The sequence below is a fragment of the Haemaphysalis longicornis genome, unplaced genomic scaffold, assembly GCF_048455015.1.
Source record: "Haemaphysalis longicornis isolate Haplotype H1 unplaced genomic scaffold, Haemaphysalis longicornis Haplotype H1 scaffold_2, whole genome shotgun sequence".
Taxonomy (NCBI): domain Eukaryota; kingdom Metazoa; phylum Arthropoda; class Arachnida; order Ixodida; family Ixodidae; genus Haemaphysalis; species Haemaphysalis longicornis.
The window spans coordinates 240,328,320-240,350,005 of NW_027526295.1; the positions used below are offsets into that span (position 1 = coordinate 240,328,320).

Genomic DNA, 21,686 nt, shown 5'->3' on the forward strand with positions numbered 1-21,686 from the left:
TCAGCATTATGAAACCGCCGCCCCACCCCCCAAAAAAGTAGGCACCCGTATCTGCCCCTGAGGTCAGGTTGAGGTCTGGGTGTGTTCGAATAAACTGTGATTAAAGTTTCAGGTGAGGTTAGAGTGGAGTGGTGATTTTCTCCCCTCTGAAAATCACAATTATAAACAAACATACACACAAGTCACAAAGTGCCAGAGCCGGCATGATTGACAGGTCTAAAGAAGGAGATTTTCTGGTTTCTCTAGATCATAATTTATTGGCACTACGAGATCATAAATAACATGTCACAAACACAGACACAAAAACTTATTGCTTTTGTAGGGAAGTTTTATACACATCAGGAGGAATAATGCTTTATGAACAGTCGACACACCGTTGGCAGACTACAGCCTGAGTGGGTGTCAAGCGCGAGTGAACACGTGTAATTCATGCAGCACACCAGGTAGCTTACATGTCGGTAACTACATTACGCACACTGTGCGTGGTTTTTATTGTCGAGGCCCTGACATGGTCGCTCCATTCAGTGTTCAGCTTCATTCAGCTCTAGTTCTGTTGCCGCATAACAAGACCATGCTAAATTAATGTTACGGAACAAGTACCACAGGAAATTGCACAAGGGCAGACCAGATTGTTTGATTTGGTACCTCTTGAAAACTAAGCAGCCATTTTCTGGGCACTGCCTAAAGCCAGAGAAGGGACCCACAGTAATTCAGTCAGAATGGCAGGTATCCGAGTTAAAGCAATCATACTCTTTTCCAAGAATATGTTTGCGAATAATTCATTATAAGCTATGTGTGACTGTATCCATGAGCAGACAAGAAAAGTGTCACCCAAAAAACACTGAATAGAAATGACGTGCATCATAGGGCTCACCACTGAAAGCAGCAGCAAAAAGAAGCACAGCAAAGTAAAAACCTGAAGTTCATCAGGTGTAGGAGTAGCCACCATTGTAAACCCTTTTTAAAGTCTAGCCATGTGGTCTTTCCCCATTTTGTGACAGTTGTACATATTGTGTTTTCCAGTGGTAGATGGGAAAGCAGAAGCATATTCTTGGAACCACTTGTCAATGTGTAATGAGCATGCACTGCAGGAAGTGGGAGCACTTTTTCCTATGTTCGATCACCCACTGGAAGGCACCGCTAGCACTTATTCTAAATTTTTTTTTCAGAACCAAGCTAACATGGCAGGGCACAGTGAATATTTTTACAAAACAACTACGTAGAGAAACCAACAAGCTGATTTTGACATGCTTTCCAAGAAGCCATCCCTTATATGTATTTGAAACACAGTTTCCGTACACATGTTACACATTTCACTATATATGAAAAACATTGCAAAGGTGTATTTGGTCATAAACAAGTCTGACAACATAAACTGCAAAACCTTAATTTAAAGGCATCATGAGACATACAACTTTACTCAAAAGAGTTAGCAGTTACCATCTCACTACAGTGTTGTTAGAAAATAGCTCCTTGCTAGACAAAAGCACTGCTCTGAATTTAGACCAAAGTACTCTAATAAGTATTTTTTTGACAGCGTCAATTCTTTCGTATAGGCTACACCTGTGGTGAAACTCGGCAAGTGCAAATAAGTCCCGGGGGTGTTCCCACCTTTTCCTAATGTTCCCCATTCAAAAAACAGTTTGGCTTAATCTTTGTATTAAAACACAGAAAGGAATATTAACCACAAAAAACCTTGCACAATGAAAACATTCCTGTTGCGCAAAAACAGAAGATGTTTATCTTACGATCACAAAAGCTAAACAGGCTGAAAGGGTATATATATAAAAGAAGTTTCAGTAAGCAAAACAGCCGTTTTTTCAGAAGTCTTGCTCTCAGCTACAGGTCACTTTGCATGACATTCATTTGCCGATATACAACCCAAGCAAATTTCATGGCATAGTGATGGATATCTCTTCAGAACTTTCCAGACCTGAATACTACTCCAATCAGAGATACAGCTGTCAAATTCCACTTGCACATGTGTGGCTTCAGACGTTACGATACTGGGTACACCTTGTAGCAACAATTAAGCGGCTAATTGTGCTTATTTCTGTTGCACAACTTTCGATTGGCATTATAAATCGACAGCCCCATATCTGCACTGTGCCGTGCAAGTCATTTCAAATGATTGGGTATCAAAAACACCAGAAGAGAATTAAATTCTTAAAGCTCCTTTAGCTTTGTGTGTAGCTGCCCACAGTTGAGAACAACTTCCGATACAGAACAAAACGCATTCTGCACTAGGCACCACCTAGTGTGTGGGGACTTGTGTAAAGGCTTCTCCACTGCAGTTAACAGTGATAAATTTATACCCTGTCTCACATTGAAAATGACAAAAAAGAGGTGCTTAACTGAACAGGGATATACTAGTACTGGTACATGGTGGTTCATTCTACACGGCTGTATTATGTACAGCGAGTTTTTATGACATCCGAACTAGTGTACACAAAGGTGAAATAACTGATGATAGCGTACAACAAATATAATGCAATTATTCAAAGCCATTTTGAAGTATCTATATAAAGGAGGGACACGAATTGCAAATTGTCTGCCTGCTTAGCAGACAGTGCAGTAGAAAGAAGCCATGTACATGGGTTTATAAACTAGCCTTTTTCATACTTGAGTTGGGTTCTTGCTGTATCAATGATAGAATAGTCACGCATCTACTGTATGTATTTTGTGCCACAGCACAACTTTGTTCTGTCGGCTCCTGCTTGGAATGCCTTTGTTGTAACCAACATGCATACCCACATATACACCCACACACATACACACACCAAAAGTAGCAATCCATTTCAGGGTTCTTTGTTCAGCACACTCTGTTAATAGTTATGCACCATGGTGAAACAAAACATTAGGTAAAGTAAACTCAAAACTAAATAAACCTATACTCATGACTCATGTATAGTAAGGCATGATTTGCGAAACAAATGTTTTCGTGGCAGTTTATCGCACATGTGTGTTGTAGACTCGCTTTGCCCAACTAAAATACAATGGGCCTCCGAAACAGAAGGCAATGGGTAACAATGGAATGTATAGCGTTTCCAGTACAATTTTTCTATGCTTCAATCCATCAGAATAAAATACTTGTTACAAGTACGAACCAACAAATGGTTGACTCAGTACCAGTGTCCGAATTGCATAATCTGAATTCGGGTAAGAACAAAACAATTTGAGCTCGCTACCAGCAGCCAGTCGACATTTATTGGAATCGAGGCAATGGAAGTATATGATGAGAGGCAGCTTATCGACTGAAGGAATAAATTAATTTACTGGCTTAGGTGGTACCACTTTACATGGGTGACCTTCGTTTAAGAAATCGACATTTAAAGAGACCACATTTCACACTGGCATGCTGTGCAGCTGTGAGCATGCACCATGCTAGTGTTGCTATCAGTGAGTATGAAACCATTTCTGAGAATGCCAAAGACCAACGCCCACCAAATAAGCACGCTTTGCTCTGAACTGAATGTTTCAGAAATTAAAGACAACATTGTAAATACAATTCTCACACATCTTGTTCATCCCTGCATAATCATGCCAATGCACACTGAAGAGAACAGGTGACAGCTTGGGGACTATAATAAATGATGCTCAAATTTATGATCAAAAGAACAAAAGCAAACATGTTTTTTTAAGCTGGCAGATAATGGCTGATAAGAAACCAATGTGTACAGTCACCGCCACAAATTATTTCATCTCTCCTTATCTTTGTGCAAGAAATATACAATGTATTATTGAATGAATCAAGCAAGCACAACCATGCCACTTCATGGTAATTGTCTGGCAAGCTCTGTATTTCCTTCTATGGCACTTATGGGTCAGGTGTACAAAAGAGCACCAAAATACCAAAGGCTGCACCCCAGCCTCACAATATTGGTTCGTTAGAGCACTACTTGATCTTAGTTAGTACTAAATATGTGGTAGTAGCGTGCATACAGCCACTCTTTAATATTTTCTTCTAGTGTCAGAACTGTAATCGCGTCTTATTATGTCATAATTTACTAACAGTATGTAGCAGCAGCAAACTTTGGTGGCTGAATCACACATTTGTTGAGCTAAAGCCAATCCTAAGAACCGCAGAATGGTGACGTTGACTGCAGCATCGATCACTGACTGTAATGCTTAAAGCAAGCCTCTTGTGTGAAACTTGCTAGTGTAGAGCATGAAAATGACCATTGACCACTTCCATCAACTTTATGATTTGGTGGTTAGGACACAGCCGACCATTGGGCATGGCACCACCAGAGATGCTCTTTCGAGCAACAAGCTAGGGTGATAATGTTGGTTTAGTTTATTTTTTGTTGCAAGATATTAAACCCAGCGTGTCACCAGCAAGGGGAGGAGGGAGGAAGCACTGCAATGAGGTGAGCAGCTTTTGCGAAGAGTCTTTTGATCTCGTTTAAACGCAAGCCTTGCAATAAAGAGAGATGTTTTTATTGTTTGTGTGACCAAGAGCAAAACAAGAAAAGAACCACGTAAATAAAAGAAAATATAGAACAAGTTGTCTGTAAGAACAGCTGGCTACCGAAAAGGTATTTTTATATTGAAGCGAAAGCAAGAAAACTGAAGTAATATAGGCACATTGTGCTGCTTTAAAAATTAGGCAGTAACGGTTTGAACAGCCTTCAGATACATCTCACAAGTGAGGCAACCGATTCATTTCAGAAACATTACACTTACATTCGTCTGCATGAATACGAGGGCTGACATGATGGCAATATTAGGAAATGTTTGACAAAGCGGAGAAATAAGGAACTATATATAAAGGAATCAACAAACCGAGATGCGTGACAGAAAAATGCAGTGTCTGAGGCTAGGAAACCTTAAGCGTTCCCACGTTGCCTCAACCCGTTTTCCTCGAGGAGAACAATCGTCCAAGGAAAGGACGCAACAATCAACAAACATACAAATATGTAAATTCAACACTAGTGCTCTAAAGGTGATGCTCCCCGATTTCCGAGCAGTTTACACTGCGCTATACTACAGTGTGCGAGTAGAAAGGCTCACGGAGCAGCAGAGTTATAATACAACTATTTTGTACAAAATAAAACAACTTATTGTCTCTAAATATCCTCTTTCAAAGCTTATAAATGAGATGTCTGCACTTCTCTAGATGAAAAGGGAAGAAATTATAGATCCAAACCTGTCTGTTCATTAGAATGGTATTTTTTAACAGCACGGAATTATCTTGTTTTAAAAAAGTGTTCTTAGTACTTGCACGCTGCTTGTACCTTTTTTAATGCCCAAGGAAAGATTACGAAAGAAAATATTTATCATGCATATAGCTTCAGTCAACTATTTTTTCTGTCTTAAAAATTGCAAAGGTAACTTCGGCCCAACCTAGCAAAAAGCATCTGCTTGCAAAACATTTATGAATCAAATGTCAATTATTTTCCAGGGCTGGCTTACTGAAGTTTGTGTCTCAACAGCACTGCATGTCACAATTACGGTTAGTTGAGACTGTAGTAACCCCACAAGTATTTAGTATGTATACCAATAGTGGCAAAAAACAAAACAAAACGAACAAAACATGACATTGCAGGTACCTTTCTTTTTTTCCTTTTTTGCTCTGATATGAATGAGACTAATTTCAGCTTCCAGCAAGGACTTCATCTTTTTTCCGTAAAAGCAAACATAAAAAGTTGTAACCATAAGCAAGGCATTCTAACGCATTCTAGCTATTTGAGAAACAGTTCCTTGCCAGCCCAATGTTTTGTAGGTATACATATATACATAAGAAGATGGTCTATGCTGCCAAGTGGTTTGCAGTTTTTAAGTGCTGAACAGATAAATTATCACAATACCATAATGTTATTTTCAGTAAGATGTGTATTACCTGCATGCTGCGGTTCTCGCATTTACAGCAGCTATTATGCTGTGCGCTCAAGCTCAAATAAAAGTGTTGCTGTTTGAACAATTCTTATCTCTGTAGTCCTGCCACAAGCTGCAAGCCTAAAGAGTGTTCCAACTTCTTTGCTTTGGTTTTTCTCCAGCACATGCGTACAAGTAATTTTGTTGAGAAGAGGCGGCGAAAGCTTGCCTATGAACCTAAAAAAAATGCAAAACCAGGCTTGATCATTGATTCTGCACCAAAATTCTAACTTCACAAAAATTTTAAAAAGCTAGAACTGGATATATAATTTGCTCAAGCAGCAAGCTGCCAATCACAATGACTATTCCAAAATGAAGGTGGTGAACAATGTAAAAAACCCTTTAAATACATGCAGTACCACTAACTACACAAGCTTCTGGATTTTCATTCATTTTGTTCACAGCGGAAACTAAATTTCTACCACTGCTAGCTTATGCAGTGACTTCTTTGCAAGACAGCCTGTTCAACGGTGTTTCTCACGCTGACGTGGTAATGCATAAAGAACATTTGTGCCCTAGAACATCGACAGTAGCAGTTGTGCAGAGAAAAAGCATTGACAGGAAGTGGGTGGGTGAGACGCTGTTCTACTGACATAACAACTCTAAGGGGGATTTGGGTCCCGAACCCCACCCCTTCCACCATCCAGCGGTAGAACGAAACTCCTCTCATAAAGGTCACATCACATCTTTACGAAACCTTTGACTCCTCCTGGCCCTAGGTAACTTCATCTTCTGCATGTCTCGATCGGACCGCCAACTCAAGCAGCTTCGAAGACGGGCCCCTCACACACCGATTTAGCTGCCGACATTTCGCCAGAAATCCGGAGCCAATAATTAGGGCAAGCACCACTGCCGCACTGTTGGTCGCGATTGCGCGGCGGTGCGCAGCGATGATCCGGAGAACCGCTCCAGTAGACCAAGGTGTGCGTGTCGCTGGCGGAAACCAGTGCCGGCAAGGCAAACACATCCGACGGTCGGTGTGAGAGACCTAGCTGTGGTTGCATGTGGCGCAGCAGAGGTCGTGGTAGTTCTTCAGGTGGCACATCGTGAACTGCCGGACCATCTGGCAGTTGCGAGAGTGGTCCTCGCAGTTCTCTCCTGTTCGAGAGAAAATGGGAAAAGAAGGGAAGAGAAACAAAGAGGGAACCAGTAAGTGTAGGAAAAAATCAGCCAGTTCGGGCAAATTGGGTACACTATATTCAAGTGAAACCGTTAATTGCTCTGTTGACTAACTCTAAATTCCCGCACATTTCAGCAGTGTGGCACAATCGACTTGGCAGTATTCTTCGCCAGTTGCTAAGCCTCGACGAGCCACTGCGCCTAGATAATTCTAAAAAATGTCACCTGGATATAAATGCTGCCATGATTTGCATGTGTGGTTGTCCAACACTGCATTGTGTTTCCATCACTTGGGTAGTGTAATTCGGCAACATGCTGATTACAAAGTTTCTTTGGGACAGTCCTGTGTTTGCCATTTCTATGAGGTCATCATTTGTAAGCTCATGATGATTCCAATAATAAGTCATACCCAGCTATAACAAGACTGTTTTTGTGCTAGTTTATATATTGTACATACAGATGCAGACAAAACAAACTTTTATTGTGTGTTTACTGCACACAGGCTTTGCATGTCTAGAGTAATACACAGAATACAAGCAACGCATGCGTCAGGCAGTGGAAGAAAGAACCGGAAGATATTCATGAGCTCAACACACAAACACTCCTGGCATGCACAAAACATCCATAATATTGAGCCTTCAGGCTGTGTCTGGAGCAAAGCTTTCTCAGTTACTGCAACTAAACTAATAGAAATATGCCTAAATCATTACAGCCACCCTGATCTTGTGTAATAAAACCTTAAATGTCCCAAATGTAGGACATTTCTAGACTTCTGCTGCCACTGCTAGGCATCATGACTGCATATACCAAAGAACTTAGCAATGTAACAAAAATTTGCACTCTGTTGAAGACCACCTTGCTGCGCCCACAATGTCAGAGTTGGGACTATTCTGAACCTATGCTTTTAATAGTACACTGCTCCACCAAGAAAGGCTAACTTTTTCTTGCAGCGTTTAACGTGGCAAATATTATTGACTTTGTAGCAGAGTGGTAACAATTGCCACTGTTTTTTTGGACAGTAATCACACAATTATTGGATAGTCACTTCCACGCTTTTTCGTTGGCAAAACAATTGTGACAAGCTGTATAAACATGGTACTGCCGGCCACTATACCTGGAAACACTGGCCAATGCTCGCAGCCACTAATGTTAGGCAGTAACCAATTCAAGTTGGGTCAAGCTGTATAAACAATTGCGACACAATCGTGTCAGGCTTTTGTGGTATGATCACATAGCAATACCAGCAAAAGAACAAATGTACAGAGAACAAAGTAGACTCTGTTACTACAGGTATTCGCATCCACTGTTTAGCTTCTTTAAGGCAACAACAAACCTAATTGTACTTGTTTTGACAGCTTTGCAGACAGGTCTGTGATCCCTGCAAGCAGGTGTGGTAATGGCCAGAATTTTACATATCCGACTCCCTGTTCATAACACGTTATTAGCATTTTGCAGCACCCTAACCTGTATTAGATTCTATCTTTTTTAAAATGAAATTGCACACTGCGTATGTCCAATGATACACCAGTTAGAGCAAAGAGCTTACGACAGTTTTTTTAGTGTGTGTTTTACTCACTGACTGCGCCGCAGGGCAGAGCCTCGCACCCCTGGAGCACCTCAGGGCGGTCTTGACTACGGCACGAGTCCCCTGCCGGCTTGTCCGTGCCATACCAGACACAGCGAAGGATCCGTGTCCGGAAACCACTCCCGCCACATGTGGCTGTGCACTGCCAAAAAACAAAAGGGCAATGGACCATGGTTCCAATTCACTATATTTTGTATATGTACTACGCTTCAAGAACTCTGAGTTTTCAAAAATGAAATTTGGAAGCTTTAAGTCGTGAACTATAAATCTACAAAATAAATAAAATCGTTTCTTGGTTTGTTTTCCTTCAGCTCACTCTAGGAATGGCACTCTTAATTTGGGCTTGATGGTTTAACATTGTTTCCGATACACAGAAAAAATTATTTTTTGTGCCATTTGTTGTTTCCCTGAAATGTGCAGCTTTCCGGAGTACTCACCTCTGACCACTCGCCGACCTTCCACACACCCCTGCAGAGTTCGCTGAAGCACTCCTGCTGATCCTGGGGCCTTGAAGACGGGTCGCACTGTTCGTCATCCACGGCAGTGTCATTGGCGAGCCGACAGCTCACTGGCCGCCGCTGGATGGATCGACTCAATCCCAGGCAACGTCCCTCCGAACACTGGATGAGGGAAGATAATTTCAGGAGTGATCACTACGCAGATATGCTGAAAGCTCAAGTTAATGAAGAGCGAACCCAGATAACACAAAACGACCTGAGGACGTCCTTAAATGGTCCAAACGTCCTGGATCCTATTCGAGGCTTCCGGGGGACATCCACAGGATTAGACTTCGTAAATGATCCCTCAATGGTCCATCCTAAAGCTTATTTTGGATCAGAATGGATTGCGAATGATCCCTAAGTGATCCGTTGTATTACTTCTTCTGGATCACAATCCATATGGCCGTCTGACGCTGCTGTTACCGTGGAGGCTATTACGGTAATAAATTATGCTAATTTATTACCAGTGAGGTACAAAACACCCCCCGCTTGTATAAAATGTTCAGTCCACCTGTGTAAACAGGTACAAAATGTCTCCAAAGTTGGACGTCTCTTCACCCTTTTTCTTAGTTGGCGGTCTTTTCTTACACCCTTTTTTGGGCCCTTTTCGTTAGTTTCGAACACCCTAATTTGTAGCTTCAAACCGTTCTGGGAAAAAAGGTGTTGAAATAATGAACACCCTTTTTGAAAGGTGTTGAGGTGGCGGTAAAGATTTGTTTGAATTTAATAAAATTCTACAAGTTATGAAACACAAGAACTACCTCGTGATCAAAAAGTTTTTTGCAAATCCGTGTGTTAATTTGTATATTCTCACAGTAAAATCCATAGTAACAAAATTAGCGCTAAAATGTCTGTTTTTTGCGACAAGCCCACCGACTCGATCGGGGGCTTTTCTCTGCTGGATATAAAAGCAAGAACAGTACATTTATTACTGCATAAGTGTGCACTCCCCATGGAGGAAAGCACTCCCTGTTCCGCTTGCATCCCCATGGTATTCTTGCTCAATTCATTTGTGTTCCAAGTGTAACTTGTGTGTACTGACTGTTTGTGTTGATTGCTGCGCGCTTTGCCGATTCACATTGCCACGCGTAGCTGCTCCCTGGCCACACCATTATTTTAGGGTGTTAAGCAACCTTACACCCTTTTTTAGGGTGTTCACAAGTGAACACACTTTTTTTCATCTATACACATTTTTCTTGCCAAAACACGTTTTAAAGCTGTTCGCCATGGGATAAGTTTCTTACACCCTTTTCGGCCAAAAAGGGTACAAGAAAGTTTAGTGTGTAGTGAGGCCTGTTGCCTTAGCTTGTAGGTAACTTCTGACTAAGAAAAAAGAACATTAGTTTGTATCCTGGAAGTGTACGAAAATTCTCCAGCGGCATCATTTTGACGACGTTCTGAGAATGTACGCTGGACGGACAAACGGACCCCGATTGGACTGGCTGAGGATGAGATCTGGACAACCTGAGGATGCTGAAATGTCCAGAGTCGGACATCCTGAGGATTTACCCCGGTTTGTTTTGCGTTATATGGAAATTATTGGTTAGTAGACGTTGCAATTCATGTGTCTGTCAGAATCCCCAAGTGATTCTAGCAATTCGATAGCTCAACTTATCTATTTTACAACCTGTTTTATTTGAGCTCACAAATTCCCCACGGTGGGATTTTTCAAGGTACATATAAATATTTTCCCCCCATACATCTACTGGATCCCATGTAAGCTTTTCTTCTATCATTCACTACATCATACATTACAAATTCATTGTTATCGACACTGTAAACAACCAAAAATAAAAGATCCATCGCCTTGCTCACCACTTCCATACATTAAAATTGTATGAATTGTATGAATTCAAATGTATGAATTTTCCGATAAATTGTACGAGAAATGACATTACAAATAAATCTTGAAAAACTTAAGACACTAACTGTTGCAGTTATACTAGTAATAATACTCAAAGCCATGTTTTCTTGATATAGTTGTTATATAGAGGTGACACATTTTATTTCCTGAAATTTCCAACCATTTTCTTCACACGCAAAGTTTGGATTATCATCATCGTGATCGTGTTACAACTTACAGTTGCACATAGCTGCATAGCGTGTACTTCAAAATGGCAGCTCAACAATAGCATTAAACGTGTCAGGCAATAGAGTATTGCAACAGGTAAGTTCGCAAATTTCTGCCTTCAAGCTATTCTGCAGTACTACGTAGCTAGCCTGCCTGTGCTTAATTCCATGGGGTAGCTCTTTCAATAACACTCTGCATTACATACAATTAGAGCAAATCGCACATTCTGTGCACCAAATAACCATATAGATGTAACAGGTGCATACATAAAACACGTTATATAAAAAAAAATTAAAAAATAAAACAAATACGTGGAATCGTAGGCAATAAGGCATTAACTTCAACATATCTGCCAAAGTCTAAATTACTTTTTTCCCACAATGAAAATGAACAGATTGCTACAAGCAAAGATCCCCACCCCCCAACACACATGCACACAAAGGTGTGTGGCAATACAGGCACAGCTGTTGGTGGGTGTCAAAGACTGCACTGACCTCAGACCATGGGCCCGTCACCCAGCGGGGACAGCTGTCGGAACCACAGCTCTGGAGAACCATTGGGGCCTCCATGCCAGCATCCACACACAACGTGCTGTCCACAGTTCTCGAGACATTGTTCAGGCGAACCATGCACTGTGCTGCACGCACCTGCATCGTGCACGCATGCTGCTGTGTAGAACTTGCAACCTAGTCTAAACCGGCAGTTCATTCATCAATCTTATGCCTGTGCTACACGGCAACTTTCAACTGACAGTTGAACATTCCCGTGGAAGTTCCCTCTGTATATTTGCAGCGGGGTGCTCAATAGACAATCGGTTCGAAGGCCTTTGGAAGGCCTTTGAAACAGCCATGTAGCACAGGTATTAGAAACAGAAAACTTCTTGTGTGGCATTTATCAAAGCGCAGACAAGTACTATAGTCAGTACTAAAACCAGTCTTGACCTTGCTGGCCATATCATGACCTAAAATGAAATGTCATACAATAGAGTGTGTTTCTTGCATCTGAAGGGATGACACAGATGACAGGCGAGGCCCTACTGAGGGCATGTTTGTCTCAAAATTTCTCCCAATTTGCCTGTCTGTTGCCTTTTTTTGTAACTTCAGTTGGGCTCAAGCAAAACAGTAGCTGCTACTTCAATAATTACTACCTTAGCCGAAGCAAAAAGGCTACAGAGGTAGAGCAAAATAAGTGCACTAACCAATTCACACACAAAAAATTGTAGCAGGGATAATCGCAAAGCCGTTCTAGAGCACCTGTTCTTGGCAATACTGACTTCATGTAAGGGCAAGTGCTCGGATTGTTTTATTTTCTCAGATCGATTGAATAGAGAGTTTGTAGCAACTTTTCCGGAATGGTCTGGTTTACTCCTCTTTAATGCTTTTCCTGACACAATTTAAACTGTTTCCATAAGTTGACCAGGAGGTGTTGATGAGAATTTATTGCAATGCTTTAGTTTCTTTATTGACCGCCTGGCAACTATTCTTTCATCATTCTATTAAAAGAGAGTGACAGCAAATATTTTTCGCAGTCTCTTGATGAACAGTTTTGCTCCACTTGCCACTTGGCTACCTTCACGCCCTTGTGACAAAAAATCACTACAACAAGCTCTGAATTGATGTTGCACTACAAAGAATGCCAGAAAGCAAGCTGAAATTTAACCTCGATGCCCACTGGCAGTTCATGAAAGCTGAGACTGGCTGTCTGCCATGTTAAAATTCCAGTTCCTCAAAATTTGTTGCTACCACAGGCACTTTAAACAAGCTGTTGTAACTGGCAACAATTGATCTTTCTTAAACTTGGTTATTTGCAGAACATCTCACTACTTGTATGTCTACCTGTGGTTGCACAGGGAAGGTTCCCTAACTTCGTGATGCATTTCTTTTTTTGTAGTGTGATGCTTACAGGTCTCCACAGCAGGCACTTGTATTCTTCCAATGAAAACCTTCCTCCAGATACTTCCATAGTCAAACTAAAAACGTGTCTCATTTAAACCTATCATCTTGCAAAAAAGAAAGCCAGCTCGCCAAGAAATAAATTTACCACAAACTTTAAATGAAGTACAAACCCGTGTCGAGCATGATCAAAGAGATTTCTTTTTTTCACGAAAAGTTTCACTGAAACTGCCTACAAAAAAGTCTCAATGACATTGCCGTTATTAGAATACAACACCCTTTGTTCTCTCATCAATTTTTCTGGAATGCTTTAGGTAATGAAAATTAGGGGCACTATTTGCAAACCTGGAATAAAAATCTGGTAGCACTCATGTATTGGTAGAGTGCTCGAATTTGTAAAGGGTAAATGAAAGAAAAAAGACGTTGCACCTTCTTTTTTATACTTCATATCAGGTTATGGACAGGAAAAAACAGATTAGGCGAAGCCATAAGGAATCAAACAATGACATTTAAAACATACAATGTTGCCTTTCTTTAGGGGTTTTGTCGAGAAAAAACAGGGTAAAATGAGCAGTCCTTTGTGGCTGAGAATGACGACGACTAAATTAACAGGCTGTATGTTTCCTTGACTGCAATAAGGAGAAGGTCAGTGGTATTCTTATTTACCTGAAGGCCTCCTCCTCCACAGGTCTGGGAGCAGAGAGACCACGCAGTGGTCTCCCACTCGAACTGGAGGCTATCAGCGTTGCCTCGCCCCAGCACATAGCTGTTGTGCATCAATGCATCATCGTCGTCCTCCGAGGACAGGCTCTTCGGCTTCACCGGGCCTGTGCAGCAACAGCAGCCAACGAGTTGCGTGAGACTATGAAGTACCTACCATGGAGAGCATGCAGTACTCTCTTCTCCCGTTTCATGTCTATTCTCACAAAGTTGCTTTCCACTTGTAGTAGTGTACTGCTAGGAACCACGTCAAGCAGTCTGATATGACACTTTTTATTTGAGACGCCTGCTCAATGTGCCAATAAAATGCCATTGCCTTAATTTTATTCCTTACATTGTTGATGAGCAGAAGTAAACGCTATGGCACAGAAAGAGGAGCAGGCTTTTATGACAGTACGCAGTGTTGGGTGCCACAATTTGTGCACGTGGAAGAAAGTAAGAAAATGCAAGAGAAAGCCAGGTCTTACGTAACCATCTCATAGTTACCACAGACAACCACTAATTAGTGTGCTGCCAGTTCGATTGCAGTAGGCCATATGATAATTCAGTTGCCAGCAGAAAAGTGCTCGACTGACCAAAACTAACTGAAAGGAGCATGCTCACTGCTCCTGCTGCTGCCACCTCCGCCACCCCCGCCGAGCCTCTTGTGGAAGTCCGAGAGCAGCGTCTGGATGCTGGGAATGGTTGCACCCGCGTGGTGGCTTGCAGCTCCCGACCGCACCGTCGGGTCCTCGAGTGTGCCTTTGACCTCATGGATTCTCTGGTTGTCACGGACCTGGTGGGAAGAGATTGCATGAGTCAGTTCTAAATATAAATATTTTAGCGACATTGTCTTTTCTTTCTAAATTCTGACGAAATTTATTCAAAACAATGCAATGAATGTGTATGTGTTAAGCTTGGTTTTGAGGAAACAAACAAGCATACTAAATCATGTATTCATGACTGGATTATCAAACTTAGTGTTGGGAAAGTTATGAATTCGCTCTTTTTTAAGCATAGAAATTTTAACATGTTTCCCTTGGCCATGACAAAAAGGATCTCTGTTGTGAAAAATGAAAAACTATAGTAATTGTTCTGAGTGGACATTTCCTTATGAATGACATCGATAAAAAAACTGCAAGACATTTCAAGGGTCATCATCTGCCTTTTTGTTTATTAGTAAGATCAGATAGGTGTGCAGCAAAAAACAGCACTTTCCTATGGCTACTGGCATATGTATTCTCGTTTTTTGAGGTCATTTCAGCTTCTATAAAACTTTTTTAATGAGTTTATGTATATCGACAAATATTTCGAACATACCTTAAGCAGTATTTTTCTGGGAAGAATTAAGCATTTAAACTAAATGGTGAACTGCTAGTTCAAAGTGCAGATTTGGGTATCTTGAAACAGTTCTGGGGCTTTCCTTTCCTGCATTTCCTTATGCAACTTTGGTGGCAGTGATGACAAATACTGCCAGGTAGCAGTGTACAGAACAAAGCTAGGACTTAAGGGGGTACACTGCTCTTAAAACAATTTCTTTTAATTTTTAAATAAACTCTGTCAAACTTGTCAGTTTTGATGCTTTTTTTCCACTGATTTCAAATATGGCATTGTTTTGAGTAAGTCAATTAGTTACCAAGATAATTAGTCATTGTTGGAGGATAGACAAAACTGTGTTAGTCATAAAACTGTAATCTGCATATTTTCCAATACTATGAATCCTGGTGAGAGCGATAAGAGAATGGTTTTTCGATGTGCCACCCGGAATTAATTTTACAGCTCATTAAACTTTGGTATTTCAAATGGGCGTTCGAAATGCTTCCTTGCCACTGGTTCCACCAAAGTTTAATGACCTGTAAAATTAGTTCTAGGTAGTGCATAGAAAAACCGATTCTCTTATTGCACTCACCAGGGTTCGTAGTATTGGAAAATATAAAGATTACAGTTTTATGACTAACAATGCTCTGTCTATTGTTCCTCCAAACTAACACTGCTAATTATCTCTAATAACTAAATGACTAAAATCTAAATGACTAATTATCTAAATGACCAATCTAAATGACTAATTATCTCTAATAATCTTGGTAACTAATGGAGTTACTCAAAAAATAATGCCATTTTTGAAATCAGAGGGAAAAAAGCATCACGACTGACGTTCCACAAAGTTTACTTGAAATTTAAGAGAAGTTATTTTAAGACCAGTGTCTTCCCTTAAAGGCCAACTGCACTGAGATTTCACCTCTTCCAAGTTTACTTGGAACGTACAGTTTTCACCACCAACCCAAACGGGACCTGACTGTTAGCCCTGTGAAATGCATTTTTAATTAGTTAGAGGCTCTTAAAATAGCTCCGTCGCAAGCGACGCTGCACCTGCCGGTGGATTGCGCAATCAGCGATGAAGCGCAAGTGACGTTGCGTCCGGCCCTGCACTTTTAAGTGCGATGCACTTTATAAGCGACCCCGAACCTTCCGCCGTCCGCATTGCTCCTCCTCCTCTCCCCTAGCAACGGCGCGAGGAGCGGAGAGGAGCGTCTGTAGCAACGGCGCAGCGACGTCACACCCCACGTGACCCGCGCGCGCTCCGCCTCCCGCGCCGTGGCTGCGCGCGCCCGCACCGGCTCCCGCACCGCTCCTCGCGCCGTGACGTCACACTCCCACGTGACCGCGCGCTGGCGCCTTTGCGTCTGCTCCCCCTCTCCTCGCGCCGTGACGTCACATGCTCTGCAGCTGGCGCGCCTCTCCCCCCGTTAGGTTTGCACTCACCCTCGGCGCGCGCCTCTCCCCTCGCCTGACAGCTCCCCCTCGCCGGTACTGCGCCTCTCAAGGCGATGGCAGAATTACTACGCCGTGTACTCTCGGCGCAAGAAATGCATTCGCACTTCCTCACGATTCCCTTCGGGGAGGTGGGGGCAATTTTTTTCCTACGGCCAGCCAGGAGAACAGGTCGAGCTCCGCTGGGCGCACATATCCTAGGACTGCAGCGAGGGATATGTGTTGTGTGCAGGTTTGCCCCGGCTGGCCGGCTGCATGCTGCTGGTCGCTGGCCGGCTGGGCGGCTGGAGCGTGACTTCAGGCTGGCCGGAATGGCCACGCTCTCCTCAGTTTCACTTGAAAAATCTCCAATTTTGATGGTCATCCATGGATGTGCGTATCATTGAAATGTCATATTTTGTGTTTTGCAGTATTTTTAGGCCGACAATATGGAAATAACGTTTTCAGGAGGTTGAAATTTTTAATGCAGTTGGCCTTTAAGACCAGAGAACTTGGAGACAGTAAAAAATTTGAAGGTGTGCACCTTGCAAGACGCCAATGTGAGTGCAGTGGCACCTTGCCAGTGCTTTGAAAATCGGGAATTGCATTTCTGATGATTTTGAAAGTATTTTTATGCGAGGCGTGCCCTTTATAAGGTTTTTCCTGAAAGCCAGAATTAAGATGTTGACTGTAGTGATGAACACGTAATAACATATTTGCAGTGAAACTGTGTGGTATTTGCTTCACTCTGGAATCCCCAACACAATATTATATCACAGGAAAAAGTTTACTCAACTTCTTCAATGTATTAACTGTTAGAGCTGAGCCTGCATGTTTCCCTTAAAGGGACACTGAAGTGAATTTGTCAAGCTCCCGTTTTTGCTTGCACTGCGTAGACTGGCTCAAATTAGCACACTTTTCATCGTTTATCCGGTTGACAAATCGGTAATTATTTTACAAAGCGCGAAAGAAGAAAAACTACCATGCGCGGTTTGCGGCGGCCGCACCAACTAAGACTGTGACGTTGAGAGGAGGGGCGCCGTGATTGGACGATGCCCAAGGTTAGCAATCACACAAGTTTTGGTTTCGGTTTCGGTTCTGTAAAACATAACCAATGGCTTTGTTGGATGGGCATTCTCAATATCTCAGTAATCATCGTACCGCGCTCTGCCATGTTGTCGGCTGTAAAATGCACAAGATAAGCCTCCCAGGACGGCTTGTAGTCGTAGCATTCACTAGCCGAGACCTACGCAGTGCATGAACGCCCTCCGCGTACCCGCAGACGCCCAAATGTCATGCGCTTTTCCCCCATATTTGGAGCTTGCCTCCCTCATGCCTGTATCGTAAAAAGCGTGTTCGCACAAGGCCAAGGGTCTGTTCATTCTGGCCTGTGCCCACTGCCTGCAAGCAGTCGGTGCTTATGGCAACAGCACGCCAACGAGAACTCGCTAGCGCGCCAGTGCCAGCCTGCGCGCGTTTTGTGAACTAGTTCGTGTAGCCATGAACGTTGCGGCCCCAAAAAAGGTGAACTCAATATAGAAAACATCGGCGGAAAACAAAAAAGTTATCTTACAAAAAAAAAAAAGCACGAACCCGCGGGGATTCGAACTCGTGACTCGCAAAACATTTGCTGTGAATTCCTAGAGCCTCAGACCGCTAGGCCACGGAGCGTGACGCCAGTGTCTTGCTAATATAGGGTATATATTGTACAACCGGTTTACACTTTTATTTAGTTTTGGTATTTCAAGCCGCTTAGGTGACTATTTGTTGTACTGCGATCGTGCAGTAAGCGTCGCCCGAGTTTCCACAGTAGCTCACGTCTAGCAATTGCATTTCGTAGACGGAAAAGCGTTCGCAGATGCGTAGTCGTGCTGCTGACCGCTGTGCTTGTTCGCCCAGCGTAAAAAAGTGCTTCCCGCGCCCTAGTTTTACGCTGTACGGTAAAAATATCAGTTGATTTTATTTGCTTAGTACCTATATTGACTTCGCTGACTCTTCTCCCGCCTTCAAGAGGCCTTATATTTTCCTACTGGCGTACCAGTCAGCGAAGCGTCGCATGTGCAGCGCTTGTGTGAAGCGACCTTGACTTGGAGCTAGATACAGTGTACAAACAAACCAAGTAAAGAAAGGCACATTCTTCCATTCACAAACGTGTCCTGGCTTCGTTTCAACTAAGCGAACGAATTGCGACCAAGCAATTTTTTTTAACCTCCTTGATTGCGACGACCCGCCGGCGGCCGGCGGACGAAACGCTGGGCCGACTGGCTCTGTCGGCCGGGGAGCCGTGCAGTAGCGCAGCCGTGGCGCAGCCAATTGCCAGCTCATCCCCTCCTGACGTCACACGAAAACGCCACAGAAAATGGGCGAGCGTAAAGAGAGGAGGACAGCGTTTTCGAATTAGTTTTTCTACTAAATAAAATCGCGTAAACGCGCCTAGAGTGGTCGAAACATGGCCTGGGGACTCCGGACTACAATTTGCGCTAGTAATCCCGCAATGTTTACATATCACTTCAGTGTCCCTTTAAAACAAGCTTTACAATGTAAACATACTTTGGCCTGACTTGTTGTTGGGCGTCATGATGGGATATACAAAACCAAAATAGCCACGAGAAGCAAAAGGCATAGGCGAACGTTTCCTTGTGGTTGTTATTTCTTATGGTTGCCCATATTTTGCGCTCCCCCATCATAATTTTAAACGGAAGTAACCAGCCCACCAACAAGTTTTGCTGCAATACCTTAGCCCGTTTCTTGTTTGTCACATCGTCGACGCTGTTGACGAAAGCCGGGAAATTGACTCCTTTTGAATGTTTTCCACCCACTCCACCTAAGTCCTTACTGCTGAACGTCTCCTGGTCTATTCCTGCAAGAATAAAAAATTGAGTGTTAAATTTGTTTATGGGGAAACAGTAAAATAAATGGTGGATGTGCATGCTCAGTTCAGCATGAAATATGGAGCGCATTGCCTGCTGGTCATGCTAAAAGTGAGATTGGGAAAGGCGCACAAAAAGTGCTATGAACTTTTCGAGTTACGCAGAAAATTGCAAGTTGCAAGAGGGCTGCAAAAAAACAGTCATGGAGGCTGGAGCAAAGGATGGGTTGAGAGTTTAGACAATGTAGTGGTGAGTTGTGCAATCAGGAGTTTACAACGAATTCGGAGAAGGATTTCAACAGAGAGGGGGGGACAAAATGGCAAGGATTTGAATGACAAAGAGTGAATAGAGTGATGATAAACACGCGAATAAGGGTGACGGGAAGTGCAAGAGCATAAAGGCAAAAGATCATTCTGTAAAGTACAGCGGTGTGTGCACTGCCTTTCTCACTGAGCATCACGGGGAGCAAAAGAGGACTGAGTTTGAGACAGAAGCACAGTAGCGTAACACATTGTGCTGTAAGTGCAAGAAGCAAAGTAACAAAAACTGCATCGAGAAAGCCCTCTATAATCTCCTACTATAAAACAGATGTTATGTGCCGGCAATAGCGGTGAAAATTTTAAAGAGAAAAGCATAAATTTGACACTGCACTCTCACACCTCCTCAGCTATAAATAGGTGTCCAGCGTTACCAGTTACTTTTTATTTTAGCATACATTTTAGTTACTTTGACTTGGATGAAGTCATCGACATGCACAAAAGCTGACACAGGCTTGTGCGCGATATTATTGAAGAAATGAAAATTGAAAAAAAATGCCCCTTCTTGTGGCAGCACAGCATCAGTTGTGCATACATAAAAAAGAAAGCTGTTTCCTTGCCCTGCAGCACCATATTTAACTGCCTAGGAGGGCTATAAAGAGCTGCAGGAAAGGCAGGGATGGGGAGATAACTTTAGTAGCAGTGTCAGGCCTGTGTGTCATCACATTTTTGTTGCCTGTTAGGTATTTGTATGCCCACCTGTAACCAAATTGAATTAGCTTAAGAGCATGCCCCATAGATGGTCTTGCTGTGCCGTGCCTGCCCGTTATGCACTCTGTGCATGATTGTTGGCTGGAACGTCCACAATCCATGCCTTTGCATCCAAGGATATACTTTACCACCATGGGTACGCTCAGAAAAATTAGACTAAAATGTGGTAATGGGACCATATATGGTGTAACATTCTACATGTGATAATTTAACACAGTGACTGCTGCTTTTCCATTCATCACATTACAAACTGACAAATCTGCTCAATAGCATCCCCACTTACGTCACACCTTTTGTAATAGAGAAACCACGACACTGCATCTGAACACATTAGCAAAATTGAGCTCGCAGGGGTGCCCCGCGAACTTACCCTTGGCTGGTGACTCTGAGGCGAGTGGTTTGACGGAGAGGATGAGCTGTCCATTCGAGGTTCCCGTGGAGCAGACGTAGACGCCAGAGTCATCGAAGTCCATTTTGCGGATCCGGAGTGCCCCTTTGCGTGAGACGGCGATGCGACGCGAGGATGCCTTCACCGGTGCACCGTCTTTGAGCCACTTCACTCGACTGAAAACAGAATGCACGCGGGAAGGCGGGGATTAGTTTTACTCCGAACGACTCGTGGTGAATAAAACAAAGAAATTGAGAAGATGGCAATTATTGTGTACAGTCGTAATGTTATAGCACAGCATTTTTGCAAGATAACAACACATAAATTTGTTTTTTTTACAGCAGGAGCCACTCCATCTCATCTACAACATTTCATTTTTAATTTGAATGAAAAACCTAGGCACCCGTTTTTTTTTCAGTGTCCAACATGGTGCGTTTTACACCCTAGAGGTTATATGAAAGTGCAAATGTTGATCACATTTCCAACAATCGTAGTGATTTCATTGTTGTGGTTGACTTCAACCTCCGTTGAGGTCAACCAGTACAATGAAATCAAGTTTTTCGTACATAAGATGAAAATACAGTTACAAGCAAGTTTATTAGTATTATCATTTGTTGCTGCCTTATTTCAAATTTGTATAGAAGCCTTTTATGAGCCTTATTTTTTGCCACTATATTTGAAGTTAACCTGAAAAGCTCCAAACTTCAGTGTAAATTGTACAGAAATAACAAAATCTTCATTTGAATTTGAATATACCAGTAGCTACGATTTAAGACTATTTGAATATACCAGTAGCTACGATTTAAGACTATCTTCAGCAAATTATCATTCATTTCCAAAGCAAAAGTCAATATTTGTGCCTAATGAGCACAAATATTTACTGCAATTTGGGGCTGTGCTAGATTC

At 42.5% G+C, this 21,686-nt stretch overlaps 1 protein-coding gene across 1 annotated transcript in view; it reads right to left on the bottom strand.

Moving 5' to 3' along the window:
* Positions 1 to 229: 229 nt before the first annotated feature.
* LOC144170251 (protein madd-4-like) overlaps positions 230 to 21,686 on the bottom strand; it is a 262,649-nt gene continuing 241,192 nt past the window's right edge. Inside the window, exons 16-23 of the mRNA XM_077699922.1 lie at positions 20,763 to 20,956; positions 19,230 to 19,354; positions 14,368 to 14,539; positions 13,711 to 13,871; positions 11,647 to 11,799; positions 9,019 to 9,201; positions 8,573 to 8,723; positions 230 to 6,975 (exon numbers count right to left, since the gene is read on the bottom strand). Coding sequence (XP_077556048.1) covers positions 6,866 to 6,975; positions 8,573 to 8,723; positions 9,019 to 9,201; positions 11,647 to 11,799; positions 13,711 to 13,871; positions 14,368 to 14,539; positions 19,230 to 19,354; positions 20,763 to 20,956 — 1,249 coding nt within the window. The 3' untranslated portion in view covers positions 230 to 6,865. The remainder of the gene's footprint in view (positions 6,976 to 8,572; positions 8,724 to 9,018; positions 9,202 to 11,646; positions 11,800 to 13,710; positions 13,872 to 14,367; positions 14,540 to 19,229; positions 19,355 to 20,762; positions 20,957 to 21,686) is intronic.